A 23,323-nucleotide genomic window follows, 5' to 3' on the forward strand; every position below is an offset into this window, starting at 1 on the left:
TTGGAACGATGTGCAACCGTCAGCGACAAGTCACTGTGGTCGATCTGACAACTTCCTTCCTCTCTTAACCTCAAACACACACACACACACATTACATATCGTAAACAAGCCTTTATCTTTATTTTTACCAGCCTCAGAAAATAGAAAAAAACGTTGTCAGTCACTAAAGAGAGAATCAAGGAGAGTGAGGGAGAGAGATCATAAGAGTGGGGCGGGGGTGGGGGTGGATGATAGTCACTCAGTGGAAAGGAAGAAAAAGCAAACTCATCCTCCCCTGTGTTGCACAGAGAGAGAGAGAGACAAACAGGTGTGTTGTACTGCCCTCTCGCTCCCTTCCTCCGCCTCCTCCTCTCAGTGGGCGGGATTCGGCTCCTGAGGGACTCTTGAAAGCAGCCAGTCGCCTCCTTCACTCTCAGAGAGAAACAAAACCTGTCAGCTGCACTCCTCTCCGTTTCCTTCTTTACCTCTTTCCTCCACCTCCTCCTCCTCCCTCTTCTTTTTTATTCTTCTCTTCCCTCCTACTTGCTGCTGGGAACTAGCAGGAGTCAAGATGATGCAGGAGGTGTCCATCATGGTGGCGTACGACGCTCATGTAGTGGACCGGCCGGGTGAGGAGGACACCCTGGCTCGCTTGGTCGCTCACTCCAGACCCCTCAGAGCGCTCAGACCGGTGGTAGGTCTGGAGTTTTGTCACTTTTTCTTTCTTTACATTCACAGCTCTACTGAGCCTTTTCATTGGCAGTTCTAAGAAAGAATGGGGAAGTTCTTTCTATTTTCTTGTCTTCATTTCGTTTGTCTTTTTCACTTGATTGTGTTTATAAACACTGGAGGAAATGCAGGCTTTACAGAAACTACATTTCCTTCCATGTGTTTAATGGCGTGAAGACTCCTGCACTGTACATTTGTGTAGTTGTGTTTCTGCTGAAAGTGTATCTGATGTTTAAGAACACAGAGCTTTGTCAGTCACTGCAAACACGGAGCTGTGTGACTTTGTCTAAATTATAAATTTGTGTGCGTGTGTATGTTTTTTTGAGTTGACCGTACAAATTTCAATATTCAAACTGTCGGACTGAAGCTTTATGTAAGAGTAGGATAACACCCTCGAAGCTCACTCACTGCCTGTGATTTCATTTTAGAGGTTTGGGACCAATTCCATTTCCTGCTCCAGAGATTCAGGTCAGGGAATCTAAAAGTGGGCCTGGTACCATTTCCTGCGTCACTAGGCAACTTTAATCGCATCACCTGAGTTACAGAGGCCCCTTTGTCCTCAAACTGGCTTCAAACATTTACAGTGAAAGTTGTGGGAAGTCAGCATGAGGTTTGGTGATGCTTCAGCAGGTTTGAGCCCTAAGATTGTGACTGTGTGTATGTGTGTGTGTCAATGTGTGTTCCTGAAGTGGCCTTGCAAGACATTGCTGTATCTAAGCAGAGCAGGCTTAGCTCTGCCCCGTGCCCCTGGAATTTCAGGAATATCACTAACTGACATTGAAGCTATTTTCCTCCTCGTTCCTGGGAATGTCTGCATATTTTGGGAGTCTGACGCTGAGAGTAATACTATAGATAACTTGATGTGAGAATTGTAACTTAACTTACAGTTTAGTGATTTTTTAAATATCTGATAAAAATGAAGATATCAATGTAAAGGATTTGGAAGCAGGAAATGTCAGGGAACAGTTGTATTGATATTTACCAACATTTAATTTATTAGTTGCATCAGGTTGTTTTCAATCAAACTGAAGTAACAGTTAGAATGATATGAAAGAGAATTAGCACACTGATGCAGTTTTTATGTGAAGGTCATGGAGTCGGGGATCCTGAGTGATTGTAGCTGTAGTGGCTCTGTGTGTTTGAATAAAGGCCTCGCCTCTATCAGGTGAGCACAGCCCAGTTTTGCATTTCATTTCACAGCCACACTGTAGCGTTTGTGTGTTTAAGGGGTGTTAGGGAGCAGCGGGCTACATAATCAGTAACCACACTTCAGTTTGTCTGTCGATGATTTCTGCTTTAATGTGTGACTCAGCACTTCTTTTTTATTTGTATATATTATTTGTATCAGCAGAGCGGCGCAGACTCAAGAGATGCAAGTTTAAAGCCCCAACATGTTGAAGTGTCCTTGAGGAAAACACTGAATCTCTAACAGCTGCTGTTCTACAGCTGATGCTAAACTCTGAAATCTGCTCTCGTTAAACAATTAGGGTTCAGTGCTGTGATGATTTGTTCCTTGCATTCATTGAATTTCACTAATTCACTTAGGATTTTCACAAAAGTCTAATCGTATTAGAATAATAGTAGTAAACATTCTCCTAATATTGAATCAGAAACCTACACTATTAGGAGATAAGAGTCATTGTGGCATGACAAAGCAAAAAGAAAAGAGGTTGTTTGAAAGAAAACCCAAAGCCGTGTATATTTTGTTTTACAGAAAATTTTATATTTTCCTCTTACTGTAATACAAGTAAGCTGAACTTCACTTCCTGTGTTAGAAGAAAGCTCAACATCAGGGGGAAAAATCAAATCATATTTTGCAGTTTGGGTTTTTTTACCTGCAGAAATCTGTGACAAACCATCTCATACAGGAAGGTTGGAAAATATGACACAACCACTGTTTTTAGTTGGTGAGGTTGGAATTCTGTAGGAGAATGCATGAAGGCAGCAAATGAGTGTGAGAGGAGGTGAGAAGTGGCTTTTTGGTTTGTGAGTGTTCAACTCTGAACATCTGAATGGCAAATCTGGAGGTGGAAACCCGCACAGTTTTCTCCTTCTCTTTCTCAATCTCTTGCACATTTATTGTTATGGTTAAGCCATGAATCTAAGAGTTTATAATACACATGCACAATGGGACATTCAGAAAGTCCTATGTCCCCTTTTCATACTTTGTTATTGTGCAGCCCTTTGCTAAGATAGCAAGTAAAATAAATGTTTCTGTTATCAATTTACATTCAATACCACGCAAATACAAAGGGAAAAGCCGAGTTTTAGAACATTTGACTAATTTATTTAATTAGTAAACATGTATTTAAGCCCTTTCCTCTGACACTTGGAATTTATTGCTTCTCTTGATCATCTTTGAGAAGTTTCTCTGCACCTTGCCTCCACCTACGGTAAATTCAGTTGACTGGAAATGATTTGAAAAAGCACACAACCGTTTAATGACACACCTGACCTGACCTGAGGCTGTCAATGCATGTCACAGCAAAAACAGACATGACGTTCTGCTGCATTGCATGTTCCCATGAGCACAGTGGCATGAAATACGTAGATTTATATTTGGATTGATTTATCCAGCAATAAAAAAACACCATCACTTCTACTTTAGAATATATATTAATGATGTGGTAAAATGTTCTTCAGATGAATTCTTTCATGAAGATAAGAAAGAGAATTTGGAGAAAACACTTTTGATATTAAAATCAGACAACACAACATATAAACCTATGATTATGTTGATGCTGCAAGATGAAAGTTATTCTTTCCTCCCTCATGTCAACTTTCAGGAGCTAAAACGTCCCACGTTCATCACAACAACCAGGAAAAGGGATGAACTCTTTTTACAGCAGCACAGCAGGTCACTTTTCTAAATCTAAAGCTGCAGCTAAAAGAAAATATTGATTAAAACTTTGGTTGTAAATTATTGCATCAAGACCAGAACACCTCACTCCTCTGTGGCTGTGTAATAGTCTAGTATTGGAAATCAAACTCCCGTCTCTCGCAGTGTTGATGCCTACAGGAGTGCACCATGTTCAGTTCTTCTTCATTGTTTTGGTACAATACAACGATTATTAACCAGCGTGCAGAGACCAAGCTTTCTTCCCACACAGATAACAACAGAATAGGTCTGAGTTGTGTTATCTCCTGAGGAGATGTGTGTCACATAGATTAAACTGTGATGTTCATTCAGCTCAGTGGTTTTCAGGTCATAAAGACCAAAGGTAAACCCACAGGTCAGTGAGGAGGTCAGGTAATGACAGTCACCATACACAGGCACCCTGAACAAGTAGCTTGTTTAATTTCTGATATTGATCTATGTATTATAAATCGATCTGTAAAGGAAATATGTTTACAATGCTCTTTTCTACTTTTTTACTCAGGCACTTTATTTACTTATTCACAAAGATGTTCTTCATTTATGATTCAGACATTTCTATTTCTTTATTGTAGTGAAATGATTTACATTCTTGTCATTGCTATGTTGTCACTGGACGACAAGGACAGTAAATAATTGACAATGATGGACTATAGGCAGAATGGCTGCTTTAAGAGAACCGGGAGACGGAGAGCAGAAAACAAATGAAAGAAGCTTTTATTGGTGTTAGTTTTACAGTGAATTGATGAAATGTATCATTTTTGTGAAAAGCGCCAGTCTGCAGCAGACTGAGGAGTAAATGGGTTTCATTTAAAGAGGCAGAAAGGAAGAACATTTATTGACTTTAAGAACAATCCATTTGTTACTGCACCAACATTTGAGATACAGAAGTGACTCTGCTAAAGTTTATTAATTTAATCAGATATATTTCTGTGTTCCTGTGATTGAACATGATCCTCCCTGTATCCTGCTGCTCTAATCACTGACTGTGCAAGTTGTATGTTTCTGGTTTGCTTGTATCTGATAGGTAAAGTTAGTATGAAGCAACTAAGATGGGTACTAGAAGATATTCTTACTTGTGTGTATGTGTTTTCCTTCTCTCTTGATATGTAACCCATAGATAGAGTAGAAAGGTGGTATACACAATACTGAATCAGGCACTTGACTTGATTTAAACAAAACAGTGAAGGACAAGGATACACAAACGCACACACTACAGTCTCAGAGGAGGGGATCATCTGACTGAGACTGACCTGGAATCCCCAGCCTTAACGGTGGACACTATGGCAACACTGTTTCCACACAGGGGAGATAACATTACCTCCACCTGAAGCAAAAATGTGCGCACACACACACACACACACACACACACACACACACACACACACACACACACACACACACACACAGAGATGCAGTCATCAATGTAAAAAAACAACCGGCTTATCTTTCAGGTATTTTCACTCCATCACTACAGTCAGAGACTTTACAGTATAGTGCAGGTACAATTCAGTGTAATATGTTCAGATCAGAAACAGCAGACTGTGCAATAGAAAATAGAAACTGTGGCATAAACCAATATTTCAGCAGAAATGTTCAGCTCAGCTCATTTTAGATTTTTGTTGCAACCTCTGACCTTTGAGTTTCTTTTATTGTTGGAGATGTTACAACTAAAACTTACTGGAACTCTTACTGCTCACATCAGCTCACATCGAGTGCAATAACAGTATTTAAAAAAAAAAAAAGACTCAATATGTTGGACGTGGGTGATGTTGGATGCTGTCTTGTAAAACATGTTTTACACCTTTCTTCACACTGCGGGAGACCTCTTACTGCTCTGTTACAATGTGACTGTTGCTGTTTCTGACTGAGCGAAGATAATCAAATTATCTGAAAAGCACTTGTTCTGCTTCTCCAAATAAATAAATACATCTTCTCTCTTAATGTCCAGACAGCAAACATGCGCGTAGATATTTATCTCACAGGATATGAGATGTAAATTAATTTTGTCGACAACATTCTTGTTGTTTTCAGGTTCCAACCAAAAAGCTGAAGAAGTTTGAGAAGGAATATCAGACGCTGAGAGAGAGCCAGCTGCAACAAGAGGACCCCATCGACCGATACCAGGTCGGACACACACCCGCATACATGTACATGCACACACATTATAATATTTCTTTTGTTGTCTTAGATAGTTGTGGTACTATGTTTTATCGTGTCGTAGCAGGTGAAGTTAAACACATCTATTTTATTGTTACACGCAACACAAGCAGTGTAATATTACCGCCTGTAGGTTTTAATAAAATAACTTCTCAGATAGTGTTCAATCATAGAGATGGTGAGAAAACACTTTGTTCTTAATGCTTCATGCTTCTTTTACGTTGCTGTATTTCCTAAAATGAACCATGGTTCTAATATTGGAAATCTCCAGTGAGCACGAGTCTGTTTGTCAAACTCTTTTACTCACTTGCTCTCTTTCATTGTGTTTGATCTGAACACCTATGAAATTTATTTTTGGCTGTGTTGTCAAGAGGGGTGTGGCTGCAGTCACTTCATCTCCTCTGATTCTACAGGAGATCTGAGGGCAGATATTTAAAGATCCATCCAAACTCAAACTGTCAGCGCTCAGCAAGTCATTATTTTATCTGTTTGCTCGGTTTCCTTTCTCTTTTTCTTGGTTTATATCTGTCGTTCTTGTTTTCACAAAATCTCTTGACTAATAAGAAACGTGTTAGGATGTGTGGAGCTTCCAATGACTGCGTTTTATAACATTTGTATCATTTAGAGACGACTAGTCATAGTAGCTGAAAAAGGGAGGAAGTTCACTGCTGACATTTAAAGTTCAAGTTTTAATCAGTTGTTTTAATTCAGTATTTTCAAGCTTCATCGTCCATTATGTTCTGGATTAATGGAAACATTTCAAGCTGTGTTTGCTGTTTCATAGTTCTCAGCCACTTAAAAACAAAGCCCCCCAGATACAGAACTGAAACCCTGATCCTGATAGATAAATAAAGATAATTTGTCCTGACTGATTTAAGTAAAAAAAAAAAAATTTGACTGTGTTTCTAGGTTTGTGAAAATTCAGCCATAGTTTTTTTTGGGATGTTTTTGAAATCCGACGATGTCCAAAACATCTTTAATGTAGTAGTAGTTAAAGTAGTATATGTGAGGGCATAAAATAGAATTGAATGAAACAAACAGTTTAAACAATCAAGTAAAACACAATCAGGGGAAAAAAAATTCAGACCTTGGTGGCATGTTGGTGTAAACAGCAGAGCTGTATGAGCTGCTGGTGCTGGGGGGGAAGGAAGGAAGACTTTTACTGCAGATAAGATGTTGGATCAGAGCCACCTCCTCTGTAGCCAGTGGAAAAACTTTGTTAGAGAACAAGAAGACAAAGACACAGAGCAGAAACGCTGCCTCCTCCGAATTAACGCAGGGTTAGATTTTACAAAAAGGAATTACTTCTCAAATTTTAACGTTATCCTTAACGAAATTCAACAATTCACCATTATATGTATCTTATGCTCCAGGGTTAGGTATGTACCCGTCTGTTGCATCGCTTAGTCGACATGTTTGAATTTGTCTGTGTGTTATATGCCTTATACGTGGAAAATATACATGTTTTCTACAGCACAGTTCTTTGCTGGGTTCACTGTTTATATTACAACTAAATATAAGGTCTTTTAAACAAGGAAAGCACAGTGTGTATGTGAGGGAGAGAGAGTGAAGTGTCAGACAGAGAAGGGAAACTCCTGCCAGGATCATGTGTTTAAGTTTAGTCTGTGCTGCTGGAGGCTCAATATGAAGATGTTGTGACTCTGGACAGCAGCACGGTAAGCTGCCTCTGCTCCTACAGACATTTCACTTTTTCCTTATTCCTAAGGCTTTTTCTAGACTTTACTGATGCTTACATTAATCATTAACTATTTATTACGATTTTCATATGAAGTCTGTGAGGCTCAGTCTAAAACTTCCCTCCCTGCTAACTGAGACGATGCGGGTCTTTCCTCTTTGTGCCCAAATTAAATTCACCACTTAACTGCAAACAGGAGGTGATTTATTGAATCTGAAGAGGAGCATGAGGGCTCCGTCCAGGCAAAGCTGGACTCGTTTTGTAATATGTGATACTTTTGGGGTTTTTTCCAGCTGACGTCTGTTTGTATGATGTATGATATAATGAATCAGGGGTTGATGGAGCTGTGTGAGTTTCCTGGTGACTCTACACATGCTGGTTACTGTTCTTTGTTTTTAGTTTTCAAAATTGTTTAGATTTGCTCATGTGGAACCAAAAGGAGAGATTTCTCTGTGTAGATAGATGCACATATATTTTACTTTTACAGTTTATATTTGTATAATTGTATGAAATGCGATTATTCAGACCAGCTATATAATTAATTGTAATTATGAGACATACATACAGTATGTCTGTGTGGGCGGGTGTGGTTAATTAGGGGTGGCAGAGGTCATCTGTGTGACAGTGACTGGATATCACAGTCAGGTGACAGCTCACAACTGAGACAACTGCTTTGTCCCACTGAGGAATGGCCATCATGTGAGACTGTTTACTGGCAGACCAGCAGTCATGAGACACACTAATGGTCTACAACAGGGACTTTAAAATGGTGTGTGTGGGGGGGTAAACAGGAAATGAGGGAGAATGAAGTCAAAGAGCTGTTCCTGGACTCTTAATCTCTAATCCAGAGGGAGTACATTAAATAAATAACACAAAAACAATGAACGTTTTAAGATTCATCCACAAAGAAGCATTGCATTTCTCCTGTTCATCATTTCATCATCACTGTGTGTGTGTGTGTGTGTGTGTGTGTGTGTGTGTGTGTGTGTGTGTGTGTGTGTGTGTGTGTGTTGTGTGTGTTGTGTGTGTGTGTTGTGTGTGTGTTGTGTGTGCAGAGGGAGAACCGACGTCTTCAGGAAGCCAGTATGCGACTAGAACAGGAAAACGATGACTTGGCCCATGAACTGGTCACCAGTAAGATCGCCCTTCGGAACGACCTGGACCAGGTAACGCTGCAACTCTAGGGCAGGATTTCAAACAGCCTGACACCCTTTCAAACTGACGAAGATGCCATATATTCATTTGATAGATGGATTTGTTTAGTAAGTCTATGTCTATAATGCACAGCTGTTACCAAATTCATGTGAAACAGCACGAACAGACAAATGTAGCTGTAAGCAGAAACTCTTTTACTAATACAAACACTCTACATCAACAGCTCTGGTTGAGCTGCACACACACATTTCATTAAACAATCCACACTGGAAGACTGCAGCTGCTCTAGACAGTGTCAGAGTGAATCTATGGAACCGTATTCATGAGTAAACAGTCAAGATGTTTTAATGTATCGAGCAGATTCTGTTCAATAAAGGGCCTGTGTGTGTGTGTTTGTGTGTGTTTGTGCGTTCAGGCAGAAGACAAAGCGGATGTTTTGAACAAAGAGCTCCTGAGCACCAAGCAACGTCTGGTGGAGACGGAGGAGGAAAAGAGACAACAGGAGGAGGAGACGGCTCAGGTAACATCTGCCTCTCAACAGGTCTCAGTGATCAGTTGGTTTAATGGTCCCAGTCGAAGCTTTGGACCGTTACTCTACTTTAACGAACATGTGTAATTAGGAAAAACAGACATTTGACGTTTCCTTTGCTGAACGACTTCATTGTTTGGTTATATTTACTTAAACATTTTAAATTTTTCGTGTTAATGACTTTAGTGAACCTCTATCAATGACCAATCTAACAACATCAGCAAGAAGTGGATTATTATCATATTAACAGCTTCACTTTGCTGTATAATTATAGCAGAGATTCAATAGAGCTGTTCAGAAATCTGTCGCCACTGTAGATGATACGGAGCATTTTGTAATTAGGATGGATTATCAGCCTAATGAAGTCTAAATAAGAATTGATGGCCATGTTTTTTTATCAATGGGAGCTGATGCATCTTTAAAAGTTATATTCAATCTTCAGCACATCCTGAAATGAGACTAAAAAGAAGTAACATGACAGTGGCTCTACATTTCACTGCAGCTCTTAGAGGTGTAGTCAATAAGCTACTATTGATCTCACCAAAGTGGACAGTATTGGTAGAGTTATTGTTAATCAATCCATAAAGAGAGACGGATGCAGTATTAACAGATGAATCAGTTTCATGAGTGTTCTGCTGTCGTTCTGTCCCTCGTAGCTGAAGGAAGTGTTCAGGAGGGAGCTGGAGAAAGCAGAGTTGGAGATCAAGAAAACCACAGCGATCATAGCTGAATACAAACAGGTTTGATATTTGAATATCTCAATTTGTCACAAAGAGTTACCGGCTACTAAAGGCAAAGACAAAAACAGGTTCAAGAAATCTTCATTGTGTCTCAGTTTTGTAGTTCATGTCATCTTCTATACAACCCAACTTCCCCTCTGTGTTTCAGATCTGCTCCCAGCTGAGCACCAGACTCGAACAGCAGCAGGCGGCAACGAAAGAGGAGCTGGATTTAGTCAGGGTGAGTTTGCTCTGTTGAGCCACTGTAGGCGGCAGCAGATTCAGAGTTGGAGACTTTTAATATCTTAATTTAATCCACAACATGTCACGTCACAGAATGAAGGATTTTAAAGCTAAGTTGTGTGTTTGAGTTCACATTAGGGAGTCGGACAAGCCCATGTTGGTAACATCATCACACCCACAGAGAACTTGATGGCACATGACTCGTTCAGCCCTCGTCAAACATAAACTCAAACATTACCGTTGCTCATTGGGTGCGGTGGAGTACCACCTCAGGCCTGGATAAAGATCAGGACATTTTCCTCTAATGTGATGTCTGCACATCAAGTTGAAACAGGAAGGGTTGATGCAGGAGAGAGGGGTACATCGTCACATCGATGGCTCACGAACCACAGGACTCTGCCATCGCACAGCAGCCACAGGCTTTTACTTGAAAGATTTATAGTCTTTATGTTGCTATGATAAACCAGGCTAGAGATGGTGAAGCTCAGAGAAACTCTAAATTTCCACTGTATAATGTTAACTGCTGTCTCATGTTAGCTACGGCTGAACTGGGTCCTGTAGGGTTGTTGATGGCCGGAGGAGCTGTGCATTTATCCTGATGAAATTAGCAGTGAGGAAAATTAGAAATGAGTAGAGATGTGGTCCTCTGCAACTAGGACAGAACGTTTGACTTCTAATGCCACTGTTTGTTCATAAACTATGATGATGATGAATCATCCTCCTAACACCTGTGTGTTAACATGTACTTAATTATACAAAAGGGAAATTGGTTGGACTTGTTTACAGTGAACAATATATTTACCTACCATCTCTGCTTACATTGTGCCTGTGCAGAGTAAAGTATCTGGCTGTGATCACTGTCGAGACCTGTTCAGCACCCTTGGGACCCTCCAGGCGTCGTCCCCCGGCAGGGACAAGACATCCACCGAGCCGCAGGACGAGGAGAAGGACGGGCTGAATGATCAGCTGAGGCATCTGGAACTGGAGCTGGCCCAGACGAAGCTGCAACTGGTGGAGGCCAAGTGTCGCATCCAGGTCAGCGGCAGCGTGGAGGAGGGACAGTAATCTATAACATGATTATTGTTTTATTTAGCATTAATTTAAGTATAATATCAACGATACTGGAGGTTTTAGATTAATTTGAGCCTTAAAAAGGTAAATGTTGCCAAACTTAGATATAATGTAAATCTGTCAACATCCTCCTTGCTCCTCCCGTTGACTCCTTTTTGCTCCTCTTGTCACTGTGCAGGAGCTCGAGCACCAGCGCGGAGTCCTGATGAACGAGATCCAGGCGGCCAAGAACTCTTGGTTCAGCAAGACTCTGGGCTCCCTGAAGAGCTCCACCTCCTCGTCCTCCGGCTCCACATCCCAGACGCCGTCCTCTCCAAAGGAAGGTCCCGCCTAGATGACCCTCCTCTCGCACTCCCCTTTGATATATATAGATATATCTATATATGCCCCTGGAGGGATGCACACAAGAGCTGAGGAACACAAATTGAAGAAACAAGCAGCAGAGAAATGCAGTATTCCTTTTCCAAGTGGTGGCGAGGTGCAGCTCACCAGCTGCTCTGATGGCAAATAGCTGTAAAGATGATGAGGTGGGGAACGGGAGCAGCCTCCTGTCTTTCTCTTCTCGTTTACATCTGAGTGAGCGAAAACATTTCTTGAGCTTCTCTGCTTCACTGCTGATGTAACAAGTGAGTGTGGGTCATGAGTGAGGCTCTAACTTGCTTTAAAGGGTCAGGGGTCATTGCTGACGCTGTTTAGTTTAGTTGAATCTCTAAACTCAATCAAAAGAATGGCATCGCTTGTGTAGGTTAGTAAAGTAGTGGGACCTTGTGGACAGACATCGCCACTGCAGCGTTATTAATCCTTTTAACTGAGTGAGTAACTCTTTTAGGTAGCTGAGAATTAAACCTACAATATTTTCAGTGACAGCGATAAACGTCACACAGATCAACATTTTACAGCCGAAGAATCTGCATGAACCCTCTTCAGTGCAGCAAAGCCACGGGAATCTGAAAAAGGAATACTGCATCCGAGGTGTTAAACAAGAACAACATACAAGTTGTATTTCTTTATAGTAATATAACGTAAACAATGTTGTCATATAAATATGTATAAGTAATTATTGATTTTCTAAATAATCCTGTACAGTTCTTTAAGAGAAGAAGAAAAAGAAAAAACATAAGGAAGAGTTTTGTTCATTTTTTTTTTCTACTGTTTGGAATTTGAATGTCGTCTCTTTCGATGTTGATGTCTAAGCACAGTGTGTGATCGAGGTGGTCGAGTCCAAACGCTGAAGAGACAAAGTGACGTGATGTGCAGCGGTTTTATTTGTCCCTGCTACTTTTCATAAAACTGATTTGACGATCATAATCTCTAAATTTATTTTAAATTTAAATTGATTTTTAAAAAATATCTCATTTCCGTCTCATTCCTGCTCTCGCTCACTAACAAATACCAATGATGATGTAACCTCCTCTCTGGAAGTAATCTTCAGCGACACAGTGGTAATTTGAACATAAACAAGCTGGTTCTATTTGTTTTCTTTATTTGTCGCCATAAATGTTTTTTAAGTTGCACTGACGGCCATTATAGTTTCTATAGGTTTGCGTTCCTCGTTCACAAGCAGGTTTTTCCCTCAGAAAGAAAAATGGCTTCCACAGGGCCAGAAAAGTCACAGGTAAACAAACACTGAGGAGATCTCTCAGTTATGATTTGTAATGTTACATAATGTACTGGATGTTTTAACTGCTTCACACAGGCCATCAAAATTTACTGTAGATAAAAGTTAGTGCAGTAAAATTGGTGATAAAAGTATGTTGTATAGAATTCATCTCTACATAAATACCAAACACATTAACACTTTCTCTTCCCTTTGTTACGGTTGTGAGTCTTGAAAGGACGACAACATGGAACCCAGAGTCTCCTGTGTCCACGGTGAAGTTTTGTCAGTGTTACTCTGTGCTCACAGTTCTGTTGAAATTATACAAAATAATCTGACGCTCTGTGAATTAAATTACAATCTCAAAGCAGCTTCATTGATTTTAGAGGAGATTCAGTTAAACACTTCTTACCTGTGACATTGATCTAAAGGAGGATTCAAACAGCAATTAACCAAAACGTCTGTTTTACATGAAAAGTTGTTTTAACAAAGCTGCAGAGTCGTTGCCAACAGTCTTACAGGATATTCCCCACTTTTCTTGAATCGGTGTTTGGACTCACACCTCGTCCGTGTGTGTATGTGTGAGTGTTTTTGGATGTGTGTGTATGTATATGTGCGTTTCCCAATGTAACACAAGTGGCTGAAGTTGAAATGGTTTCTTCTTCACCTGGCTGCCTTTTCTGTTGATGACTGAAGCTGAGGGCTGCGTCAGCTGTGCCATAAGGTTCTCACCACTGCTCCGTCCACCAGTGGTCTTTATCTGTGCCGACCTGATCCAGCCACATGAATCCACCATTCCATCTCGTCTTACAGAAACACCCGCTGCTTATCATTTTCTACAGTTGCCCTGTGTCACACATGTCCACCTGGATCTTCACACAACATCCACCGTCCTCTCGCTAATGAGCTTATCGAACAACTCTGCCGGAGGAAATCTCTTTAATATCACTAAAAGCAAGAAAAGGGAGACTGACTGATGATATATCATTGAATTCTACGTGTGTTTTGCATTTCCAGGACATTCCCTCATCCCCCTGTGACGATTGCAGTGTCGTACAACCAGTGTCATGTTAACCAAGGCCAAGTCGGAGGGAGCAGCTTGTCTTTTATGTGCACTAACACAAAATTGATATTTTAACTTCAAGACGTGTGTGTGTTTGTTTAAAAGTTATCCTGAGCACAGAGCATAATTATTTTTTAACTGATGATTGTCGTCGCTGAGAGGACAGCTGCCAATTTATAATCTACTCCAATTCCCAGTTAATTTCCACGATGAGCAGGCGGTGAGTTGGATCAGAGGTGTGAATGTGTGTGTGGAGTTTACAGTTTTACTGTGAAACCACAGTCCTGTTACACGTGGAGCCCCTGATCCTCGACTGGTGCGACTCCAACGCTGTTTGCTGTACAGTATCTGTCTGGCCTGCATTAATAAATTCCAGTTTTTCAGTTCACTGGTGCACTTTGAGATTTTATTGAGTGACTCAACACAATTCTGCAACAGCTAAGATTTTAAAAAGGAATTCAGATTCAAACTAAATGGACTTTATAACATGTGATGTTCTAATGAAATCAGATTCAGTTTCAGTCAGACTGGTTGTTCTAATGACAATAATAGTGATAAATAATTGTTATTAATGTTAGCAACAGTTAAAAAGTGGTTACTAATAATAGTAATATTAACGTCAGTCTATGTAAAGTTGGGATTTTTTCAGGAATACAAAAATTTAGAGTGTCTGGAATATTCACATTTGCCCTTTCCATCTCTAGATATTCACAATTTGACGACCAGTGACCAGTTAAAGATTTACCATAATAAAGTGTGAACATATTTCTTGTGACTTTACTTCATGTATAAAGAGTCCAACTGCTGGAGAGGAGTCAAATCCTACCCACAAACTAGAATAAATAGTCAAACCATGATGTTATTATGACTAGAATCTTTTAGGAGTGAACTTATACATGATTTCAAACCAAAGATATGATTGATTGCATTTAATGGATTCAAATTACATGAAATAAATGTTAAGCATCAAGAGATCGCTGAATGAAGCAAGTTTTTGAAACAACCAATTTGACAGTGGAGAACACTGTTTTTGCAGGAGACAATTCAATACTACACACTTATGATTCTGAGGTTGTTCAAATCCCCACTGTGTCGCTGTGATATAACCAGTCACATTCAGATCCAACACAAATGGGATTTAAATTCAAAGACATTAAAGCTGAGATTATTATTTGAACAATAAAACTGACTTTGTTTGAAAGTTATTTTCAAAAAGCTGAGAAGTGAATTTATTTATTCCTTCTCTGACCCTGTTCCTTGTGGTGTGTTGTCCTGGAAATACAGATCGACGTACTGCAGGATGTGGTCGACGGCGCTGAGGAGCAGCACGTCGGTGTTCATGTCCAGGTCCAGCTCTGAGGAGTAGTTCTTCACCGGGACGATGTAGGAGGTGGACATACCCAACAGATCTGCAGCTTTACGCATCTACAGAAACAAACTCTGTCAAATCACTGTGACATTTTACAGAACGTTTCTCAAACTGGTTTGTTTTGACCCACCATCTCACGTATCGTGAGGCTCTTGTAAATCTCGGAGACGTCTTTGGCTGTTTGTGGACAGACTTCATCCACATGGGTCAGCAGAGCCACCTGGTGGATACCTGACACACACACAAACACACACACACACTACAGTTTTATTGCAGTTATCAGAAAAACAGCATTTCACTGTTCTATATCTCAACCAGGGGTATTAAATTAAAATTCACAGAGGTGCAGGAAGAGTACATTTACCCCAGGAAAGTTCTGAACATCATAAATATCTAACCACTGCTTCAATCCAGAGCAATTTACAGGATATCAAAATATGAAATGTATCACCATCTGTGTGTGGTTAGGAGAATGTAACACACAGCAAACCTGAGGGATTATGTACAAGTCTGTAATAAAACAAACCATAACTATCCATAACGTTATAAAATCAAAATGTTTAAATTGTCAATGATTTATTGGTTATAGGTCTTTTATAATATATCTATTCTACAGAAATGAGTGACAGTGTTTTCAGATTCAGGGAAAACGAATGAGGGACAAAGGTTTAATGTCTGAAGACCACTTGTTTGTCCTTGGCTCACCCAGGTCACTGATGTGCTCCCTGAGCTGTTGGAACGTGGCTCTGAGGCCTTTGGAGTACGCCAACATATTAGAGGCGTCCACCACAAAGGCCACACAGTGGATCTTGTCTTTTAGGCTCGGCCACTTCACGTAGTTTCCAGTCTCTGATCTCACTGCCTGGTCCGGGCGGAACTAGAGGAGACGAAGGAAGAGAGTCGATGTTCGGTAGTGAAATAACACGTTTGAACCGAGACGTTAGGAGGATGAGCGGTAAATCAAATTTCCTGGGAAATCTCATAAACAACCAATGTGAACTCCGGGATCTGCACTAAAACCGGGTCTGTCTCGGCTCGTGCTTCTTTGGTTTCAGTGTAATCCTGCTGACATACAAACAAACGGGTGGAAACAGAACCTCCTTGGCTGAGGTGAAAATAAACATATAACTTTGCTCTACCTTGTGTCCCTCAGGTACGTGACCTTTAATGACCGTCAGGATGTCGTGGAGGGTCAGTCCGGTCATCTCTCCGTCCCCCAGACCCATAGCATCACACAGCACCAGTCTGGTCGGATCTTCTCTCTTCTGACCCAAGATGTTGAACGACTGCAGCTAACACACATAGAAGGAATTCATGGGATGGGCGAATGTAAGTGTGTGTGTGTGTGTGTGTGTGTGTGTGTGTGTGTGTGTGTGTGTGTGTGTGTGTGTGTGTGTGTGTGTGTATGTAGCCTCCTCATGCATAAACTCAATTATTTGATTTCACCTGAACAATGAAATTCAAGGAAAAGAAAAAGGGAACAACAGCAGCTTCAGTGATTTCTCTGATGTTCATGCTTCTGCTCCTCTTGTACCTTTTTGGTGAAGCTGGTTGAGGAGGAGCCCACCATGGCCCGGTTGGTGACTCGTCCGTTAAACACCGACTGGACTGAACTGATGAAGCTGGACTTTCCGGACCTGGTGGGGCCCAGGAGGAGAACCCTGGCATGAGTCACCTCCCCACTGCTCGGTGAGTAGGAGCAGATGGACTCCATCAGGCTGGTCCTTCGCCTGTAGGTTGAAATTTAAAGGGATGGTTCACCCAAAATGACAATTCACCCATTATCTCCTCACCACTATGGAGGGCAGGGTGAGTGGTGAGTAGATGGATGGAAAAAAAGGGGGGAAATGGGATAATTCAGAACGTTTTCACACCTGAAACCTGAACCAAGGTTTTTGTTTTTGTTAAATTGTTTTCATGTGATCAGGTAGTTTTGCTTTCACGTTGTAATAAAGACATTTGTACGACATGCGTACGTCCTGTCATCGTCACCTACATGAGCTGCGTCTACATATACCTGACAATGACTGCGTGTTGTCGCTGTCTCAGTTTGAATGGGAAAAATTAATGATCTGATTCATTTCATTAATTTCATTGCCACTGAAATACGGCAAAACTAAGGTTCTCGTCTCAAAAGTCTGAAATAAGTTTGAAGTTTGAAATGAAAATATAACGTCCTTCGAACTGAATATGATCCTTTATGTCTCCTTTGATTGAATATAACTTTACTCACTCTTCTGTCCACTGCACATCCCTCCACGGAGAGACCAAGTTGGCTTTACCTGCTGAAGACAGTTTAAGAGTTAATAGGACATTTCATGAAACAGCTACGGTGGAGCTTACGACCAGCTTCATTCATTCTGAAAGTCTTGGTGTGCAACCGTTCAGTAATTTACCTTTGAAATCAAAAAGTGTGTCTGTCTTTCTCTCTGTTACACTGACAGCGTTGAGCGCTGGGCCACAAGCAGTTTGGACTGAATCTGTAACTTTTATTCCACCAGGGCTGCGGAGGGAAACACTCATACACATCAGAGGAGGGAAATCCATGAAGCAAAAAGCAGAAAATGTGTTTTCACAAATAACAGATAATAACAAAACTACGCAAGTGACCTAAAGGTGTCGAACATTTGACCCATTGCTCATGTTCTTATTCTGTACTGAAGATTGGAGCTTGGTTTATTGAATGTCACAGTTTTACTCACATTTCTTTTGAATCTGCATCTTTCACTGCACCGTTCTGGTTAAGTCCTGAACAGAGTGTAAGAGTCATTGAGGATTAATCAAACATCCAGTCTCTCTCTCTAAAACACTCACTGGTCTTGGTTTGGAACAGTTTTACCTGCAAACGTGAAAGATGGTGCTTTTATTTTGTCCGTTCTGCTTGTGATAGTTGAAAATGTTTTCAGAGCTTCAAAGGCCTTCGCTGATGTGCTGCTGGTGGGATTAGAAGAAGCTGCTCGAAACGTTGTGCAGCTGGTGATACGGAAAACAATCATGAACGTCAAAGGAAGACGATCAATAGAACAAAAGAAAATGAACAGAATATCTTTGGTTAAATATCTTGCGGTTAAAATATGATAAACGTGACTTAAAGGTAGCAGCATTGTTGATGTGGACAAAGACAAATAAGAGTTTCCCTTGACGAGTCAGGACAAATCAGCCAAGCTGAGTTTTGTGATCAAATATGAGATTCAAATAAAACATGTGCAAGAATAATACAAAACAATTAAAACATCCTCAGCCATGTCTTACACCCATGAACAGCACTTTAACATCCAATCCTGTCTTTCTTTTAGTCCAATGAAGTCTCAGATTGCACCATTGCCTTAAAACAAGTGGTGTGGGAATACATGTTGTTCTGAATTATCAAGTAAATAATCCATTAATTGAGAAATAATCATTATCTCCAGGTTGTTAGCTCCAGCCTGAGTCACATCTCGACCACAAAACTCTAAAACTATAAAATGTCATTTTGAATGTGTTCATATTGCATCATACTTTAAATGTTCCCTGATCTGCATGTCCCATGTGTACGTGTGTTACAGCAGTGACAAATAAAACTGGAGCCGCAAAATGAGCTTGAACTATTATTAACTAATCAGTGATTGACGGCTGATGTGCAGCTTTTCACATCAGTTATCGTGGATGAGAATGAAGCATCACACTGGCTCATATAAAATCAACTTTAATCTGAAATCAAATGTGAAATTCCCCCTGAGAGCTGATCCTGTGGAAAAACTTCTACAAGTAAAATGATTACTTATTTACAAAGTTCCACTAAATACCATGCGTGTGAGGTTTCTACTTATTAACGAAAGTATCGCATCGATGTGTATGTGTTTATTTAAAATACCACAAAAATAAAAGCAAAGAAGTAGAATGAGAAGAGTTCAGAGCGGTGTACAAGGGTGCTGCACCGCCCCCTGAGGTAAGAGATTGTTACTACAAGCCCGTTCAGACTGCAAATCAATACAAATAACTTTCATTTAATTTCATCAAACCTTCTGACAGAAGCAGAGCAGCGTTCTTACTCTTAGTGATAATGTATCTGATTCTCGAACATTCATGTGTTTTCTATGTTTCACATCCTCCTGCATGTAGCTCAAGATAGATAGATTACTTTCTTCATCCGCAAAGGGAAATCAGGTAATGCACTGACAGTCACTTTCCTCTGTTGTAGCGTGAAGGTTTTAACTTGGTGACGATACAAATCAACACAAAACCCCACATGTTGCACTGCAGCGCCTTTAACATGATTTCATATTAAATAAGGAGAAATTCTTTCTGCACCAACTCTGACTGACTCCCATCGTCCATGATGCTGAGTGACATGACATTATTTAAGCGTCTCCCTCTGTAACATCCCTTTCTTTCAGTGAAAACCTCCCCAGCTCTGGTGTTTATTCACTTACTCCATCGTGAGTCCTGTGTGGAGACGAGTCGTCCTCCAGCAGCTGCAGGGACGAAGAGAGCAGAAACTCAGGCAGTGGCTTTTCTGACGAATAGAAAGTGAAAGTGCTGGAGACGCGCTCACGCACACGCGCCCACACAGACACAGACACAGAGCGAGTGTCTGAGGACGTTCAGTGTGTTGTTGACGATAATACAGTTAAACGGAGGCTGCGACGTTTCCTCAGAAATCACACACATACACTTTCATTTCATGTCCTCCGGTGAAACTGACACCACAGAGTTTCACTGTTTCATGGAGGAGACACACCCCCTGACTGTTATTTATACTGTCTACAAGTTAAACACACACACACACACACACCCTGACTGATATTTATATTGTCTACAAGTTAAACACACACACACACACACACACACACAGCGATGATTTGATCATCAATTACTACTTAGAAAAGATAAAATGATCCTTTCTTCCTCCCACAGTGAGGAGTTTTACTGTGGTGCAGTAATAATAGCATAAAAATAGACAGTGGTCAAAGTAATAAATAGGTAAACATGCAATATAAGAGCAAGGAAGTGTCAAATAAAAACAGAATAGATATTATATACAACAGAATATATACAGTGGCATGCATTGCACAGATAGAAGTGAGTATTAATTGTATAATATATATTATAAAAATAAAATGAAAGACCGAAAGTCTCCAGTCTTTCATTTCAACACTTTTTAATTGATGTGTCAATCAGTGGTCCCGCCTTTAAATACGGAAGAGTAGGAGTCATCATAGCGCCCCCTGTGGACAGATGTCCGCACAGCAGCTGTTCCACTAGCAGACTCAAACATGTGGACATCCGGTGAGTCCAACCGTCACTTTACTACTTCTTCTTCTTTTTCTTCTTCTTTTTCTTCTTCTTCTTCTTCTGGACATTTGTGTCAGAGGATGTTTCACTAGTGGATGAAAAGCTTGTTTTTGTGTGTTATTGTTTTGTATCTTAAAGAGGGTTCACTCTGCTCAAAGTCTGAGAAACAGAATGATTTGAACTGATTAGTTTGTTTGTTGTTTGTCCCTGAACGTGTTATTGTCTTGTTGATCTCTGGTTTCTTTATTGTATCATTCAATCTACTTTATATTGTAATTCCGTGTGTTTACAGACAGAAATGTTTGTTAATTCAACATGAAATGTTTCTTTGTGGTTGAAGTTGATTCAACGTTAAAGAATCGTTTCTACAGCGTCTCTACATGTTGATAAAGAGTCTGAATCACTGAGGGTCCTGTTTTATATTGTAGTAACATGTAATAAATATTGTGAGACTGGGCCGACAGCCGGCTGTCACTACTGAGGAGTTTAAACTCAATGAGGGTTGAACCACTGTTGAAGAAGGGGACTCTTGTATTTCACACAAAGCTTTATTTCACCATGATGCATTCGACTTCTCTGGATTTAGACAATAAAGATTCATTTTTATGAAATCAGGAAGTAAATCAGGAAGTCACTTTTGGGGGGAAACTGCAAAGGCCTAAACCTTTATCCCTGTTTTCAACTTCTTTCACTGACTTCACTCAGATGTTCAACTTTAAGGCGAGTTTTAAATCCTTTTTTAGATTTAATTGGAGAGCTTTTGTTTACAATCACATAAAATTAAGTTCAGTGGAACCACTTTAGTGTATTATATACAGGACAGGTGTTAATTAAGTTTGAAGCCCTCTATATGTCTGATGTCTCTGCTCATCATGTCCACTAGATAGAGCTCTGGTCTTGTGTGTGAAGCTGTGGGTGCTCTCCTGCTGCTGCCAGCAGAGGTCCACTCACATCCACGCTGACTCCTCTCCTCCACAGGGAGGCCACACAGCCTGAAATGTAAAACTTCCTGTTTTTTACTGTGATCACTCAGTAGCTTTTAATCATGGCAGACCTGTATATTATCTGTAATTAATGGTGCTGATTGATATTCACTGGATAAGAGAGTCACCAGGAGTTCAGGTGTGTGTTCATGTACGTACTTACAGTACACTGTGTATTGACTTTCTCTTGGTTTGCAGTGATTAAGAATAAAAAAAGTATGGTGTAATTTCAGAAGATTTTATGGTATAAAATGGTCAAATTCAATAATTAAACATATTTTTAACTTCAATTCAAAACTGCCCCCAGGAATGAATCAAAGCTCAGAATGAATCTGAGGTGGTCGTCTTGTTTATTGGAGACAAAGACACATGAATGCATGGGTCATATCAGGCTGTTTAATTCTAAATCAGCTGCTAATAAGCTGCTGATCTTGAACATGTTATTTCCTCTTAAAGTATTTACACATAAAAAAAATCCAATCATTGTGTCAATCGTGTCAATAATGTGAAAAAGTGAACCTTGGACTGTGGGAAAACCCTCAGTGACTCAGAGAGAATACACAAACTCCACTGCAGCAAATCACCTCTAGCAGCGCTTCACTCGGTGAAACAACCAGTGTTCACCTATAGGCTACAGAACTCAGAGAGAAGCTCACAGGAACAAGCTTACGCAGCAAAACTCCTCCAACTTAAACAAAGATTAAAAACAACATGTTTACAGATTCTTTCAGTTCGGTCGTCTGTCTCTCAGCGTGAAGTTATCCAGGTTGTTTTGACGAGGCAGCCTGCAACTGATCAGACACAATAACAGTCCACGACAAGCATCATTATCTTTACGGCCTTGTGTGGTCATGCAATGCTTTTGCTGTATCAGCAGAAACAACAAGCACTCAGCTCTTATTCCTGGAGGAAGGAAGGCTGAGAGATGTTGAATCACCTTTCGGATGGAGACGCATGTGTCCCTGCAAATACTGGAGCCACAACCACAGTAACTGTAACAGAGATGTAGAACTCATGATGTCACTGACCAGAAATCATGTGTCATGTGTCTACAGATAAATGTCCAGATCTACAGAGCAGATTTCTATCGTGCACTAAAATAACCTTGTAGTGAGGAAGTAATACTAAGACCTCAGTATTCTGGATGTGGGTGTTTTGGATAGAAAATGTTTTGTTCTATTACGTGAGCAGATTTAGTCGTGTATGCACAGACTCAGCACAAAGGTGATTTGACAAAGGTCGGTGTGTGATACCAGTGTGAGATCAGAACACATGGACCAACCCCCTGCAGGTAAAATGATCCAGTCTCCTCCTGTGCATGTATTTATATCTCATTATTACTGCAGAGGAGAAGTCATTCACTGCTGGTCGACACCAGAGGTTGTGAGGTTTAGGACGTAAATACAGATTCAGCTCCTCAGAGTGGAAGAGCTGCGGGGGGGGGGGGGGGGGGCATCTAAACAGGGAGCTATGCTGACGATGAATCCGTGTGACACAGCGTTCCTACAGGCAACACCACCCCCCCATCCACTCTGGGTGACACGTGCACTTGACTTCTCTGTCTCACTCTCTCACACTGTCTTTCTCTCTCACTCTCACTCTCTCTGTCTCTGTCTCCCCCCCCCCCCCCACCCTGTCTCTCTCTGTCCCTCTCTCCTGATGAACCTGGGATCTACACCATATTTCACACACTTAGATATCAGTCCCCCAAACAACATGTTCTTATCATGATCTGTGACTTATTCTCTGAGAAATCAATGAGTGTCTCAGCCCCGAAATGAAATGGCTTCTTCCTTAGGTTGTGCCTCCTCCATGTTAGTGGATGAAACAGACCAAACAAAAAAGTACACATCAAATTTATTTGTCTCAAGTGTTCACATT

The 23,323-nt window shown here is 40.6% G+C and overlaps 2 protein-coding genes across 10 annotated transcripts in view; one reads left to right on the forward strand and one right to left on the reverse strand.

The window, feature by feature from the left end:
• rabgap1l (RAB GTPase activating protein 1-like) overlaps positions 1–14,204 on the forward strand; it is a 93,708-nt gene extending 79,504 nt beyond the window's left edge. For 5 of the 6 annotated variants that reach the window (XM_020098526.2, XM_020098528.2, XM_020098527.2 and 2 more), the window contains 7 exons: positions 5,618–5,710; positions 8,495–8,605; positions 9,010–9,114; positions 9,780–9,863; positions 10,012–10,083; positions 10,920–11,120; positions 11,335–14,204. In XM_020098526.2, the coding sequence (XP_019954085.2) occupies positions 5,618–5,710; positions 8,495–8,605; positions 9,010–9,114; positions 9,780–9,863; positions 10,012–10,083; positions 10,920–11,120; positions 11,335–11,490 (822 nt within the window). In that variant the 3' untranslated portion in view covers positions 11,491–14,204. Of the gene's footprint in view, positions 1–281; positions 674–5,617; positions 5,711–8,494; positions 8,606–9,009; positions 9,115–9,779; positions 9,864–10,011; positions 10,084–10,919; positions 11,121–11,334 lie in introns of those variants that run through there. The other variant, XM_020098530.2, reaches the window with a different exon arrangement.
• Positions 14,205–14,730: 526 nt separating this feature from the next.
• Positions 14,731–19,914, reverse strand: LOC109636703 (interferon-induced protein 44-like). 4 transcript variants are annotated; one of them, XM_020098597.2, is made up of 10 exons: positions 19,598–19,914; positions 18,025–18,158; positions 17,888–17,933; positions 17,582–17,688; positions 17,419–17,470; positions 16,720–16,915; positions 16,325–16,477; positions 15,891–16,062; positions 15,316–15,416; positions 14,731–15,241 (listed from the first exon to the last, which is right to left on the reverse strand). In XM_020098597.2, the coding sequence occupies exons 1-10, from the start codon at positions 19,600–19,602 to the stop codon at positions 15,050–15,052; spliced, it is 1,158 nt and encodes a 385-aa protein (XP_019954156.2). In that variant the 5' UTR covers positions 19,603–19,914; the 3' UTR covers positions 14,731–15,049. The 4 variants fall into 4 exon arrangements, with proteins under 4 accessions (XP_019954156.2, XP_019954157.2, XP_019954158.2 ...); XM_020098598.2 differs by having other exon boundaries at positions 17,419–17,467; positions 19,598–19,892; XM_020098599.2 differs by having other exon boundaries at positions 16,325–16,471; positions 19,598–19,892.
• Positions 19,915–23,323: the final 3,409 nt, after the last annotated feature.

This window comes from Paralichthys olivaceus, chromosome 3, assembly GCF_024713975.1.
Source record: "Paralichthys olivaceus isolate ysfri-2021 chromosome 3, ASM2471397v2, whole genome shotgun sequence".
In the NCBI taxonomy this organism is placed as follows: Eukaryota; Metazoa; Chordata; class Actinopteri; order Pleuronectiformes; family Paralichthyidae; genus Paralichthys; species Paralichthys olivaceus.